The 12145-nt window shown below is 45.5% G+C and overlaps 2 protein-coding genes across 4 annotated transcripts; both read right to left on the bottom strand.

Moving 5' to 3' along the window:
* Positions 1–217: 217 nt before the first annotated feature.
* On the bottom strand, positions 218–5560 carry LOC110487178 (zinc finger protein OZF). 2 transcript variants are annotated; one of them, XM_036942248.1, is made up of 4 exons: positions 5105–5560; positions 4606–4837; positions 2888–3721; positions 218–2582 (listed from the first exon to the last, which is right to left on the bottom strand). In XM_036942248.1, exons 1-4 carry the CDS (start codon positions 5123–5125, stop codon positions 2134–2136), a joined length of 1536 nt encoding a protein of 511 aa, XP_036798143.1. In that variant the 5' UTR covers positions 5126–5560; the 3' UTR covers positions 218–2133. The 2 variants fall into 2 exon arrangements, with proteins under 2 accessions (XP_036798143.1, XP_036798144.1); XM_036942249.1 differs by having other exon boundaries at positions 5278–5560.
* A 1160-nt stretch (positions 5561–6720) lies between these two features.
* Positions 6721–12125, bottom strand: LOC110487325 (zinc finger protein 79). 2 transcript variants are annotated; one of them, XM_036942203.1, is made up of 5 exons: positions 11789–12125; positions 10282–10516; positions 8528–9490; positions 7793–8340; positions 6721–7759 (listed from the first exon to the last, which is right to left on the bottom strand). In XM_036942203.1, the coding sequence occupies exons 1-5, from the start codon at positions 11795–11797 to the stop codon at positions 7376–7378; spliced, it is 2139 nt and encodes a 712-aa protein (XP_036798098.1). In that variant the 5' UTR covers positions 11798–12125; the 3' UTR covers positions 6721–7375. The 2 variants fall into 2 exon arrangements, with proteins under 2 accessions (XP_036798098.1, XP_036798097.1); XM_036942202.1 differs by having other exon boundaries at positions 6721–8340; positions 11789–12124.
* Between the last annotated feature and the right edge of the window lie 20 nt (positions 12126–12145).

Here is a 12145-nt window from a genome sequence, read left to right as displayed (position 1 = left end):
AGTACAGAGTCAATGTGGAGGCTGTAGACAGGTATTACCAGTACAGAGTCAATGTGGAGGCTGTAGACAGGTATTACCAGTACAGAGTCAATGTGGAGGCTGTAGACAGGTATTACCAGTACAGAGTCAATGTGGAGGCTATATACAGGGAGGTACCGGTACAGAGTCAATAGCGAGGCTATATACAGGGGCGTACCGGTACAGTTGTTTCTTTGATGCGAAGTGTTCCATGATGTAGCGTTACTAATGTTGAGCTGTGCTAAACTATGTGTGATAAACCAGACTTTCAGTCACTCATAACCACTTACACCTGGGTTGGGGTCAATTTGAGTTTAAGTCAATCCTTTCAGGATGTAAACTGACATTTCAATTCAATAATTGAAAGAAAAAGCATCTATTTTCAATGACTTCTCAATAAGTTGAAAAATAAAAGATGAATAAAAAAATTAAATAAAGTTTTTCCATTTTACATTCAAATCACTTCCTGAATTGACTGCCTTCAATTCAAATTGACCCTAAACCTGACTTACAGTCTAGCAGTCATGGTTTCCGTCACAGGTTCTTACACCCAGAATAACGTGCAGAATCTCACCTAATCTAATTGAATAGGATCTCTGTGAGTTACACCCAGAATAACGTGCAGAATCTCACCTAATCTAATTGAATAGGATCTCTGTGAGTTACACCCAGAATAACATGCAGAATCTCACCTAATCTAATTGAATAGGATCTCTGTGAGTTACACCCAGAATAACTTGTAGAATCTCACCTAATCTAACTGAATAGGATCTCTGTGAGTTACACCCAGAATAACTTGTAGATTCTCACCTAATCTAATTGAATAGGATCTCTGTGAGTTACACATAGAATAACATGCAGAATCTCACCTAATCTAATTGAATAGGATCTCTGTGAGTTACACCCAGAATAACATGTAGAATCTCACCTAATCTAATTGAATAGGATCTCTGTGAGTTACACATAGAATAACATGTAGAATCTCACCTAATGTGAAGAATGTATCTGCACTGTATATGTGTTAGCTCGCTAGCCAGGCAGTTTTACAGGAATGATTACATCAATTGTTTAAATTAACTAGACAACTTGTAAATGCAACAAGTACTAATATTGTATGATATAATAGCAGTCACAGCTTCCCAATAAAAAAAAAAATGGAGACATTTATGGTCTGTTTGCAAATATTTTAGAGACAATTTATACAGAACATTTGTATAAAACCTGTATAACAGGTATTTATAATTATAACCAATCATTTTAGGTTGAATGTAATTTATGACACCATTTCTGATACATCACATGCCTTACTTTTATTTTCCTGCATCAGTAAAAGCAGGAAATGCATCACCTACTGCCGTTCATACCAATTAAGACTGGTTTTGTATTTCTCCCTGACCAAGATGGCTGCCATTTTGGCTCCACTATGGAACTTTGAGGGTTTATGGCGTAGCCCCTCTTGTAATTTAATAGGATATCTATGGCTCCAACCAGTTAGCTACTTAGCTGACGTTAGCTAACCTCCTGCATTGTGAATGAACTCGAAATTATCTCGAGAAGGACGCTGTGCCTGCATTAATCCACCGTTGCTGGCTTTGCTACGAAGAACAAAAATGTTGTTCTTTCCTTGTTGCGTTCAGCTCAAAGAAAGGTTACGCTAGCTAGTTGCAAGCTAACGTTAGTCAGTGAAGTGAGAACGTAAACAACCGCTTATCCAACGTTAGCTTAGCTAGCTACATGACTATTTCCTTGTGTCCTTCAGGTCCTCTCCTGCCTGGACATTACTGCCACCATCTGAGCTGGAGGGAAAGACAACAGGAACCATAACCAGAATGCTACTTTATTAATCATGACATGGTTATTCTCAGTGAGGAACATTTCACAAGTGGGCTACAAGTCACTGTTGATTTCTTAGCACCATCACAGCATTGATGAAAAATTGACCCCCCCCCCCAAAAAAGGGACCCCCCCCCCCCCTTTTTGTTGATCATAATATGTTGATTGATGAGATGAGTGAGAGTTAGCATGATTATCTAACTGATCAGAGATGGCGACAACACAGACACAGCTTCAGGGAGAAGAACCCTACCTACTAAGAGACAAAGTTGCAGCTAATTGTCATAGTACTGGCAGTCCTGCGTCACTCTCCATCTTTGGCACTTTCTTGGACATTTGAGCCCTGGTTAACTGCTTTGGCCTGCCTAACTGGCGGGTCGGTCCGATGGGCTTGGCGTCATGTGTCCTCTGGTGCTGCCGGAGCCCTTGTTTACGAACGAAGCTCTTGCCGCATTCAATGCACTCGTGGGGTTTCTCTCCTGTGTGTGTTCTGAGGTGGACTTTGAGGTCAAATTCTCTGGGGTAAGTCTTGCCACACACAGGGCAGGCGAGGCACTTTTCTCCCGTGTGAGATCTCATGTGTTTGTGTAGTTCTGGGAGGTTAGAGTGTTCCTCGCCGCACACGAGGCAGCCGTGAGATGTGACGTCCGCGTGGTTCTCCTGGTGTTGTTCCGCTTCTCCCGATGTACAGGGACTCCCTTCACCAGTGGACCAGGAGCTGGGATAATCTCCTGTGGGAAAGAAACAGTGTGAGCTGTTTCAGATACCCTATTTCCTAGTTGTTTTAATGTCATTTAAATGCCCTATTTGTTTTAATGCCATTTCATTTTTTCTTTTCACTCTGTAGCCCACACACTATTTGTAGCTTGCAAACCAGGGTCCTACCACTTCCATTAAAGTTTACATGCAACGTGCTATGTGAAGCTAATGCAACGTGCTAATGTGAAGCTGTTAGGAGTGTAGGCTGTCATCATCAATCATGATTAATCAATAATAATAATAATAATAAATCAATGACAGCATAACGTGTTCTCACCCGTGTGCACTTTCTGATGCGTTTTTAAATTTCCTTTCTGCGTGAAACTCATCCCACACACAGAGCACTGGTAAGGCCTCTCTCCTGTGTGTGTTCTCATGTGTCTGTCCAGGTAATATGTTTGAGGGAACTCCTTCCCACAGTCTGGGCATCTGTGAGTCGCCTTCGCTCTCCTCTGTCGGTGTTCAAGTGCTCTTGATACAGAGGAACTCAACTCCCCTTCGGAACAGTGAAGCCGCTGATGAATCTTCAGATAGCCTTTCTGAGTGAAACTCTTTCCACAGACTGAGCAAGGGTGTTTCTCTCCGGCGTGCGACTTCTCGTGTGTTGTCAAGTTTCCTTTCTGAGTAAAACTCTTCTCACACAGAGAGCAAGAGAAAGGCTTCTCTCCTGTGTGGGATCGCTGGTGTACTTTCAGTAATGCTTTATGAGTAAAGGTCTTCTTACACACACAGCAGGTGTAAGGCTTGTCTCCAGTGTTTGTCTTCAAGTGAACCTCCAGAACATTCTTGGAAGAGAACTCTTGTCCACAGCAGCAGCCAATCGTGTCATCCGGGTCAGTTTTAATCTGTTCAGAGTGTTTCTTCAGGTGGTGGCATCTCAAACTACACTGATGAGTGAAGCCCTTCCCACACTCAGAGCAGGTGTAAGGCTTCTCTCCTGTGTGGGTTCTCATGTGTATTTGTAGTGCCGATAATGTCTGGCAGTGTTTCCCACAATCTGGGCATGGGTGGGTCTTTTTCTGCCTCGTTCTGCGTTTCATCTGGTGTTGTTCAGGTTCTCCTGATGTAGAGGGACTCTCCCCGGCTGCAGAGTGATGGCTGGGACTCTCTCCTGTGGGGATGAGACAGGACAGATATAGTCAGTGAGACTGAGTCAGACTCAGGTTCTCCTGATGTAGAGGGACTCTCCCCGGCTGCAGAGTGATGGCTGGGACTCTCTCCTGTGGGGATGAGACAGGACAGATAGTCAGTGAGACTGAGTCAGACTCAGGTTCTCCTGATGTAGAGGGACTCTCCCCGGCTGCAGAGTGATGGCTGGGACTCTCTCCTGTAGGGATGAGACAGGACAGATAGTCAGTGAGACTGAGTCAGACTCAGGTTCTCCTGATGTTGAGGGCATCTCCTCGCCTGCAGAGTGATGGCTGGGACTCTCTCCTGTAGGGATGAGACAGGACAGATATAGTCAGTGAGACTGAGTCAGACTCAGGTTCTCCTGATATAGAGGGTCTCTCCCCGGCTGCAGAGTGATAGCTGGGACTCTCTCCTGTAGGGATGAGACAGGACAGATAGTCAGTGAGACTGAGTCAGACTCAGGTTCTCCTGATGTAGAGGGACTCTCCCCGGCTGCAGAGTGATGGCTGGGACTCTCTCCTGTAGGGATGAGACAGGACAGATAGTCAGTGAGACTGAGTCAGACTCAGGTTCTCCTGATGTTGAGGGCATCTCCTCGCCTGCAGAGTGATGGCTGGGACTGAGTCTAAGTTTATTGTACATACCTACTGGGTTTCTCCATTGTTTTACACCACCTCCCATGCTATTCCCATTCTCATATTTATGGCAACACACAAGACTGAGTCCCAAATCATGCCACCCTATTCCCTATATAGTGCACCACTTCTGATTAGAGCCCGATGGACCATAGAGAGCAGTGTAGTAGATAGGGATTAGTATTCCCTTTGGGACCCATCCCAAGTTAGCCTGGCTCCAGCTACCCACCTGTATTATCTAGTTCCCAGTCTTCTTCTTCTTTGACTACGATATTAAATGTTGGTGTTTCACTGTTGATGTCCAGACTCACAGTAACCCTCTCCTGACCCTGCGGTGTGTCTTTCTGATCACCATGGTTACTGTCCTCCTGGTCACCATGGTTCCTGTCAGGACCCGGGGACACCGTGGGTTGGGTTTTGGTGGAGCAAGATGGAGACGGGCTGGACGGGTCTTCAGAGTTCTATATGATGAAGAGTTACAGCGCAGTTTTCACAACAAGCTACCTTATGAAAGATGGACTAAGCAATATGACACCATCCTCAACAGCAAGGCAATGTCTCTGCTTGTTATAGAAATTACCATTTCTCAGTAAAGAAACCGTTCAAACTAAAAATACTTGGTTTAAAAACGATCAATCAATGCAAACCAAATTACAGCAGCTAATTTATTGTATTTTCATTCACCTAGCTAGCTAGCACTGGCCAGTTAGCTAACGTTAGATACCTACTAGAAAACAAAGTCGCATCATCAAGCAACACAAACGTAGCTAGCTAGTACTGCTGTTACTAGCATGCGTTGAGCAACTCGACTTGCAAGCTAGCCGCACCATTTGGTATAGCAACAAACGAGCAGTTTGCAGAGCAGAAAAGTGATGTGGCTAGCACATGTTCAGATTACTACCTCTTCCATTGTAAATCAATCCCTGAGCTAGCTAGCTAACTGATAAATTAAGATATAAATCTAGTTTAGTTTTAACTTATGATGACTGCCAATGCTGTAGGTCGTAACCTCGCGTATCGTTGGATGTAGGATGGGAAATACCAACACCTGAGAATATTTAATCGAAAGTTACTGTATTCTTTTTTACAAATAGCAATGCTAACGTTACAATGTTGTACATTTAAATAAACTGTCAAACTCTCGTTGGCTTCCTACTTCCGGTTTAGCGCCGACATGCGGTCTGGAAGTTAAAGGCAATAGATTTAGGATTTCTTGCAGTGGTGCAGTGTGAATACTTTGAAGTACTACATAAGTAGTTTTGGGGGTATCTGTACTTTAAATTTTTGACCACCTTTTACTCCAAATCATGGACTTTTTACTCCACACATTTTCCATTTTCTGGTATGTTTAAACCAGGCCTCTCCAACACTGTTCCGTCCTGTATGTTTTTGCTACAACCTTCAGGTAGCGCACCTGATTCTAATAATTAGCTGGTTGATGTTCTGAATCTGGTTAGTTACAACTGGGGTTGGAGCGAAAACCTATAGGAGGGTTGCTCTCCAGGAACAAGGTTGGAGAGCCCTGGCCGAAACCTATGGTGAATCATTTAAATGCTGATGGCAGTGACTTCTTCGAGAATTACAATTAGCTCATCCACAGAGAACGAGTGGTCACTGAAGGGTTTGATGAGCATGAAAACAATGTAAACCATATGCCATGGCCGTCTCAGTCACCAGATCTCAACCCAGTTGAACAGGTATGGGAGATTCTGCAGCAAGGCCAGAACCAGTGTTTTCCACCACCACCATCAACAAAATATGATGTAATTTCTCGTGGAAGAATGGTGTCACATCCCTCCAATAGAGTTCCAGACACGTGTAGAATTTATGCCAAGGTGCATTGAAGATGTTCTAACTGCTCGTGGTAACCCAGCGTCCTATTAAGAACACATCTTATATTGGTGTTTTCTTTATTCTGGTAGTTACATCTGACCGCTTCTGAATTTAAATGTTTTATAGACAGACCCCTTTCTGTTTGAAAACATTGCCGCACGAAGAACAAGAGGGAGTTCTTATAGAACGCCAGCCAAAAAAAGCATCTATTTACATGTTGCTTATGAGTGCATTTCACGCTACTTTTGGATTATACTTGGATTTTAAGGCTCATATGAATGTCCTGATTAATTTAGTGTTTGTGTCATCATCACAAATCAACTGCATTATACTTAAACACTTAAACCAGTAAAATGTCTCTTTTGGCTAGCTTTTGCGACAGGTTATAATCAATGAGCGTTAGCATTCTAGCTAACAACTGCTACATCCAAAAATAGTTATTTTGCTAAGATCACAACCAAATATAATCTTAGCGACTGTTAAAGAAATAATCAAACCATCATTGTAAGCCTATAAGAACACCAAAACGTTTATTTTATTTAGAAGTAATAAAAACGTAAATCTAGGCTATGTTGAACGAGAGCAGATCACGATGGCTTCCTTACTGCCGCCCGAAAGAGTCGCGCATCTGTGACGTCGGTGTATCGTGCCCTGGATAAGGGGTAATAAAGGAGCGACGTTTTTCCCCAAATGTTCATTTATTGGACCATGGCGTTATATGAAATGCAAGTCATTTCTTAGTATCATGATAGCTTCAATAAGTAAAATAAGATATATATAAAATAAACAAGAAATAAAATGCACAGGATTACATAGTATGATTATCTTACAAAGCACAGTGGACAGTTTTGCACTGATCACAACAACACACACACAAATACACGCGTGCATACAGACGCGTGCGCGCACACACCAGAAATAATAACGATTCTGTAGTCATAAGAGGCATTGTGAGTGTCCAAAATAGCACCCTATTCCCTATATAGTGCACTGCATTTCAGAAGAGCCCTTAAAGGTCCCCATATGGGCCTTGGTCAAAAGTAGTGCACTATATAGGGAATAGGGTGCCATTTGGGATGAAGATATAGACCCAGCCCCGTGTTTCAAGGTGCCAGAACTGCCAGTGTCCTCTCTCCATCTGCGGTAAGGGCATGAGTCTCTCATATCTACATTGATGTATGCATTTTTTGCTTAGCTCTTCCTACCCTGGGTGATTGGTTGGACCTTCCACTACTAGAGCCCACCCTGGGTGGTCTGCCTAAATGGCGGGTCGGTCCCGTGGGCTTGGGAGCATGCGACCGCCGGTGTTGTTGGAGATTGTTTTTCCGGGCGTAGGCCTTCCCGCAGTCATAACACCGGTACGGTCTCTCTCCCGTGTGCGTTCTGAGGTGGACTCGGAGGTCGTATTCCCGGGTGTAAGTCTTGCCACATTCAGGGCAGAGGTGGTGTTTTTCTCCCCTGGGGGACATGGTGGGTTTCTGTGGCTCCCTCTGCGCTGCCGGGAGGTGGTGGCTTCCCTCCCTCTGCGCTGCCGGGAGGTGGTGGCTTCCCTCCCTCTGCGCTGCCGGGAGGTGGTGGCTTCCCCCCCTCTGCGCTGCTGCCGGAAGGTTGTGGGTTTGTGGTGCCGGATGGTTGTGGGTTTGTGGTGCCGGATGGTTGTGGGTTTGTGGTGCCGGTTGGTTGTGGGTTTGTGGTGCCGGATGGTTGTGGGTTTGTGGTGCCGGTAGGTTGTGGGTTTGTGGTGCCGGATAGTTGTAGGTTTGTGGTGCCGGATGGTTGTGGGTTTGTGGTGCCGGATGGTTGTGGGTTTGTGGTGCCGGATGGTTGTGGGTTTGTGGTGCCGGTAGGTTGTGGGTTTGTGGTGCCGGTAGGTTGTGGGTTTGTGGTGCCGGTAGGTGGTGGGTTTGTGGTGCCGGTAGGTGGTGGGTTTGTGGTGCCGGTAGGTTGTGGGTTTGTGGTGCCGGTAGGTTGTGGGTTTGTGGTGCCGGATGGTTGTGGGTTCCCTCCTTGCCAATCTGATTCAGGAATTGTTGTGGTTTCCCAACATTATGTCTGTTATCCGGAGGCTGTTTCGCTGCTTCTGAAGAAGTCGTCCTCATGTCCATGTCAGGCAGCAAACTGGGATCCCTGCCTGCATGACAGACAAAACGGACAGAGAGAAAGGAGAGACACAATGCAACATTGCTATTGTTAAAGTGTGGATGAGTATACTAAGTCATGGTTTACATGTTGTTTTAAACAACATGGTTTGGATCACTGACAGTTAGTAGTAGCTTGTAGTCTATCAGGATGTATTAACGGTAAAGGAGGACACTCACCTGTGTGCACTTTAAAATGCGTTTTGAGATTCCCTTTCTGGTTGAACCTCATCCCACACACAGAGCACTGGTAAGGCCTCTCTCCCGTGTGTGTTCTCACGTGTCTCTCCAGTTTGTTTGCTTGTGTGAACTCCTTCCCACAGTCCGGACACTTGTGAAACCTCTTCGGTTGCCGTCGTTCTTCTCCCCCGGAACAGTTGAATCGCTCGTGGGTCATCAGGAGTCCTTTACTGATGAAGCCCTTGCCACACTCAGAGCAGAGGAAAGGCATCTCTCCTGTGTGCGTTCGCTCGTGGACTTTTAACGTATACTTACTAGAGCAGGTCCGTCCGCACACGGAGCACAGGGGCTTCTCCTCGGTGTGCGTTCGCTCGTGGGCTTTCCAAGCCGGTTTGTGGTAGTAACCCTTGCCACAGAAAGAGCAAGAGTAAGGCATCTCTCCTGTGTGGGATCGCTGGTGTTCTTTCAATGATTCTTTATTGAACCTCTTGCCACACACACAGCAGGTGTAAGGCTTGGCTCCCGTGTCCGTCTTCAAGTGAACCTCCAGAACGCACTTTGAGGAGAACTCTTGTCCACAGCAGCAGGTCATCTTCTCATTCGGGTCTGTTTTAATCTGTTCAGAATTCCTCTTTTGATGGTATCTCAAACTACATTGATGAGCGAAGCCCTTCCCACACTCAGAGCAGGTATAAGGCTTCTCTCCTGTGTGTGTTCGCTGGTGTGTTTTCAAAGCTTGTCTAATAATGAATGTTTTCTTACACACAAAGCAAGCGTAAGGCTTCTCTCCTGTGTGGGTTCTCATGTGTATTTGTAGCGCCGATAATGTCTGGCAGTATTTCCCACAATCTGGGCATGGGTGCGTCTTTTTCTGCCTCGTTCTGCGTTTCATCTGGTGTTGTTCAGGTTCTCCTGATGTAGAGGGACTCTCCCCGGCTGCAGAGTGATGGCTGGGACTCTCTCCTGTGGGGATGAGACAGGACAGATAGTCAGTGAGACTGAGTCAGACTCAGGTTCTCCTGATATAGAGGGACTCTCCCCGGCTGCTGAGTGATGGCTGGGACTCTCTCCTGTAGGGATGAGACAGGACAGATAGTCAGTGAGACTGAGTCAGACTCAGGTTCTCCTGATGTAGAGGGTCTCTCCCCGGCTGCAGAGTGATGGCTAGGACTCTCGCCTGTGGGGATGAGACAGGACAGATATAGTCAGTGAGACTGAGTCAGACTCAGGTTCTCCTGATGTAGAGGGTCTCTCCCCAGCTGCAGAGTGATGGCTGGGACTCTCTCCTGTGGGGATGAGACAGGACAGATAGTCAGTGAGACTGAGTCAGACTCAGGTTCTCCTGATGTAGAGGGTCTCTCCCCGGCTTCAGAGTGATGGCTGGGACTCTCTCCTGTGGGGATGAGACAGGACAGATATAGTCAGTGAGACTGAGTCAGACTCAGTGTGCATATGCAGACCTACCGGGTTTCTCCCTTATTTTACAACATCTCCTGTGCTTCTCCTGTTGCAGGATTGATGGCAAAGCAATCCAAGACAGCTCCCCAAATGGCACCCTATAAAGTGCACTCCTTTTGACCATAGCCATAGGGTTCTGGTCAACAGTAGTGCACTATATAGGGAATAGGGCCCTTGTCAACAGTAGTGCACTAGATAGGGAATAGGGTGCCATTCTGGTCAACAGTAGTGGACTAGATAGGGATTAGTATTCCCTTTGGGACCCATCCCAAGTTAGCCTGGCTCCAGCTACCCACCTGTATTATCTAGTTCCCAGTCTTCTTCTTCTTCTTTGACTACGATATTAAATGTTGGTGTTTCACTGTTGATGTCCAGACTCACAGTAACCCTCTCCTGACCTTGCGGTGTGTCTTTCTGATCACCATGGTTACTGTCCTCCTGGTTGCCATGGTTCCTGTCAGGACCCGGGGACACCGTGGGTTGGGGTTCAGTGGAGCAGGATGGAGACGGGCTGGACGGGTCTTCAGAGTCCTATATGATGAAGAGTGACAGCGCAGTTTTCACAACAAGCTACATTATGAAAGATGGACTAAGCAATATGACACCATCCTTAACAGCAAGGCAATTTTTTTGTTTGCTTGCTATGGAAAAAAATACAACTTCTCTCTGAAATAAACCTTTCCAGCTAAGTAGAACTGGGTTAGGAACTATCAGTGGAAAGCTTCAAGTCGCTCGGCGTACACATCCCTGACCATCTGAAATGGTCAACACACACACACAGTGTGGTGAAGAAGGCACAACAGCGCCTCTTCAACCTCAGGAGGCTGAAGAAATTTGTCTTGGTCCCGAAGACCCTCACAAACTTTTACAGATGCACAACTGAGAGCATCCTGTCGGGCTGTATCACCGCCTGGTACGGCAACTGCACCGCCCGCAACCGCAGGGCTCTCCAGAGGGTAGTGAGGTCTACCCAACGCATCATCAGGGGCACACTGCCTGCCCTCCAGGACACCTACAGCACCCGATGTCACAGGAAGGCCAAAAATATCATTGAGGACATCAACCACCCGAGCCACAACATAGTCACCCTGCTATCATCCAGAAGGCGAGGTCAGTACAGGTGCTTCAAAGTTGGACAGGTAGGCTGAAAAACAGCCTCTATCTCAAGGCCATCAGACTTTTAAATAGCCCTCACTAGATGACTTCCAACCGGTTACTCAACCCTGCACCTTAGAGGCTGCTGCCCTACATACATAGACATGGAATCACTGGTCACTTTAATAATGTTTACATACTGCGTTACTCATCTCATATGTATATACTGTAATCTATTTTAGTCAATGCCACTCCGACATTGCTCGTCCTAATATTTATACATTTCTTAATTCCATTCTTTGATTTTTAGATGTGTGTGTTGTTGTGAATTGTTAAGATATTAATGCACTGTTGGAGCCAGGAACACAAGCATTTCGCTACACCCGCAATAAATTATGCTCAATATGTGTGTATGTGACCAATAACGTTTGATATCAATCAATGCAAACCAAAATACACCAGCTACTGTTGATTGTATTGTCATTCATCTAGCTAGTTGGTTAACTAGCTACGTTATCTTACTAGAAAACATTATATCAGCGAGCTACAACATAGTCAGCTAGTAACGTTACTGATGTTGCTACCGTTCACTGTAGTCTTTAAAATACTGAGCAACTTTGATTTACTAACTAGCCACAACATTTGGTATAGCAACCGCGGAGCAGATTGCAGAAAAGAGATATGGCGAGCACACATACACATTCTTACCTCGTCCATAGCATAGGGATTTAATCCCTGAGATAACTAGAAAACTAGTTGAGTTTAAAATGTATAATGATGACTTGCAATGTTGTTGGTCGTAACCTCGAGTCTCGTTGGATGGAGGCTGAGAAATACCAACGCCTGAGGCTATTTAATTAAAAGCTGCGGTCTTCCTTTTCCATTACATTTTTTTTATTTCTGCAAAAGTGTTTTTTTGAACGATGAGATGTTATAAGTGAAGTTCGGTAAACTGTCGGAACTGTTTGGCTTCCTACTTCTGGTATGAGGTTGTCTTGTGTTTGCGCTGTAGCGCCCCCATGCGGTCTGGAGAACAAAGACAATAATAAGAGTACAAGTCTCTTG

Source organism: Oncorhynchus mykiss, chromosome 13, assembly GCF_013265735.2.
Source record: "Oncorhynchus mykiss isolate Arlee chromosome 13, USDA_OmykA_1.1, whole genome shotgun sequence".
In the NCBI taxonomy this organism is placed as follows: Eukaryota; Metazoa; Chordata; class Actinopteri; order Salmoniformes; family Salmonidae; genus Oncorhynchus; species Oncorhynchus mykiss.
The sequence above is the reverse complement of the archived record's forward strand: the minus strand, read 5'-3'. Positions and strand labels throughout refer to the sequence as shown.

Excerpts from the sequence above, each read along its gene's own strand:
- LOC110487178 (XM_036942248.1), bottom strand. The coding sequence starts at position 5,125 with ATGATGCGACTTTGTTTTCTA. Across the intron at positions 4,838-5,104 it reads TGATGCGACTTTGTTTTCTA|AACTCTGAAGACCCGTCCAG; the intron begins GTAGGTATCTAA and ends TTCATCATATAG. Across the intron at positions 2,583-2,887 it reads GCATCAGAAAGTGCACACGG|GAGATTATCCCAGCTCCTGG; the intron begins GTGAGAACACGT and ends TCTTTCCCACAG.
- LOC110487325 (XM_036942202.1), bottom strand. Across the intron at positions 9,491-10,281 it reads CTGGGAACTAGATAATACAG|GAGAGAGTCCCAGCCATCAC; the intron begins GTGGGTAGCTGG and ends TCATCCCCACAG. Across the intron at positions 8,341-8,527 it reads GCATTTTAAAGTGCACACAG|GCAGGGATCCCAGTTTGCTG; the intron begins GTGAGTGTCCTC and ends TCTGTCATGCAG.